At 37.6% G+C, this 2,265-nt stretch overlaps 1 protein-coding gene across 1 annotated transcript; it reads left to right on the top strand.

The window, feature by feature from the left end:
• The first annotated feature begins 619 nt into the window (after positions 1-619).
• On the top strand, positions 620-1,462 carry LOC135225524 (uncharacterized). Its single transcript, XM_064264805.1, has 2 exons — positions 620-729; positions 1,055-1,462. The coding sequence occupies exons 1-2, from the start codon at positions 630-632 to the stop codon at positions 1,447-1,449; spliced, it is 495 nt and encodes a 164-aa protein (XP_064120875.1). The 5' UTR covers positions 620-629; the 3' UTR covers positions 1,450-1,462.
• Positions 1,463-2,265: the final 803 nt, after the last annotated feature.

Below are 2,265 nucleotides of genomic sequence, written 5' to 3'. Positions count from 1 at the left end.
TTCGACAGACAACACCTCAGTCTGTGCGGCAAGTTGGAAAACAGTCAAGGAACGTGTCGCAGTAACCTCCAAGTTCCCCCCCCCCCCCACTTCGTAATCATGGTAAGTACACAGTGACTGTGGGATAGTGAAGCCTAATGATATGCTTACCTTTTGATGTTGGTTTGAAGGGCTGTAGTGTTACTGACATGTCATAGTGACTAAAAACAAAAGTATAGATCCCATAGGGGATACTTCGGTCGTTCTTAGGCGGACCACGCTCATCCCATGAGGGATGTATCGGACCGTAACGGTTACAACGGCCAGCAGAATACGACGTCAAAATAATTTTTTTTTAGTGCTTGTTTTAGACATTTGTGAATAAATTTTTACAAAATATTCTAGATATAACAGTGATGCTTTATAGATGTTAGGCTCATGTGCATATAAATGATTACCTTACAAGGGATTGAATGATAGGTTTTTTGTTAGGAAAGTTACTTTTTTTTTCATTACATGATTTTAAATAGTTTTTTTTATTTTTGCAGTTACAAAGCAGTATGTTTTCTGGGCAACGCAATGCTGCATTGGAGACTAGGAACGTGTAACATGGGTAGCCCCTGACGACGCTGAAATCAAGTGATATCGACATGAGCCCTTTGGACATTGACAGTGATGATGACGACCCTACCTACGTTCCTGACGAAGGCCTTACTCAGGACGGTGCCTTTGACCTTCCTAACTCTAGAGGTTAGTATGAGACATCCTTAGAGAGAGAGAGAGAGAGAGAGAGAGAGAGAGAGAGAGAGAGAGAGAGAGAGAGAGAGAAATGTGTTGTAACATTGTATTTAAATGTCTCGTTGTTATAATGGTATTTAAATTTGTTGCCCTTTAAATGGTTTGTAAACAATGGGTATTTTAAAAACTTATTTGTTTACTTGCATACTCACTGACATACACGTGCACACACATGCACACGCACATGCATACTCACTTGACATACACATGCACACACACATGCATGCACACACGATTCATTTACTGTTTCACTAATGTTACTTTATTCTTGTTTCAGATCGCAAGGTCAATGTTGTCTCTCAAGCGATGCCTATGGAAGAGGAACCTGAGCCTAACCCTAAGAGGTCTCATGCTGATGAATGGAAGAAGGAAAACATTGATATCCATGCCCTGCCCGACTACATTCATCAGAAGCCTGGTGCCAGGAATTCTCTTGGCACTAGAGATTTTGCTTTGCCAAGAAGGGGCCAACAGGTAGTTTTGCAAAATATTGAGACACGCCAGAATGCCACTGCCCTACACATGCCAAAGCGTGTCACCATGAGGCAGACCTGCAAGTTCTGTTCTGGTGCAGGCCACAGTTCCCGCTGGATGTGTGAGGATTGCAAGGTTGCCCTTTGCCTTACTGAAGAAAGAAATTGTTTTGCTTTGTTCCATAAGATTTCTAAGTAAGTTGTTTGTTATGATAGTTGTTTTATAGTGTTTTGTATTTTTTTACTATTTTTGTATTAGAGTTTTTGATTAGAGTTTTTTATAGAGTTTTCTGTATTTTTATACTATTTTTGTATCTAATGTATATTTATTTTTATATTAATTAAATTGTAAAGCCATATAAGTGTTTCTATCATACATTGTGGAACAAAAAAAATGAATAAATAATAATAATCACATGATTTATGGGCAAATTAACAGTATTTATAAACTTGAAAAAGTTGCCCGCACGGCCCAATAGATCCCATACGGGATGAGCGTGGTCCGCCTAAGAGCGCCCGAGGCACCCATACGGGATACTTCATTGCATGCAATTATTTTTCTTACTTTGGAAATTTTGTAAAAGTACACAAGAGTAAAAAGGTCTTTGTATTTACTAATACTACAACATACTAAGAGGATTTTTTTAATGTTTCCCATAAAACCCAGGGTGGACTTTAAAGGGTTAAATTAAATTTATATTTCATAATTCGATTGACACAAAAATTTAAGCAAACATGAATGAAATTATTCCTTTGTCACTTATTAGCAGTAGGAGAAGAAACCCCATAGTCCCTCAACAACTAGGTGCTAATCCCCAGGTAGTCGATTTTTCTAACTGGTGATTAGCACCTATGTGTGAAATTTCACACCTTTTAATGAGGTGTTAATTACTTTTCACACCTTTTAATGAGGTGTTAATTACTTCTCACACCTTTAGGTATGAAAATTGATCATATAACAAATAGATATGAAAATTGACCATATAACAAATATTTGTGAGATTTCACAGGTTTC

This window comes from Macrobrachium nipponense, chromosome 13, assembly GCF_015104395.2.
Source record: "Macrobrachium nipponense isolate FS-2020 chromosome 13, ASM1510439v2, whole genome shotgun sequence".
NCBI lineage: Eukaryota > Metazoa > Arthropoda > Malacostraca > Decapoda > Palaemonidae > Macrobrachium > Macrobrachium nipponense.
This window is presented reverse-complemented; position numbering and strand designations above follow the sequence as displayed.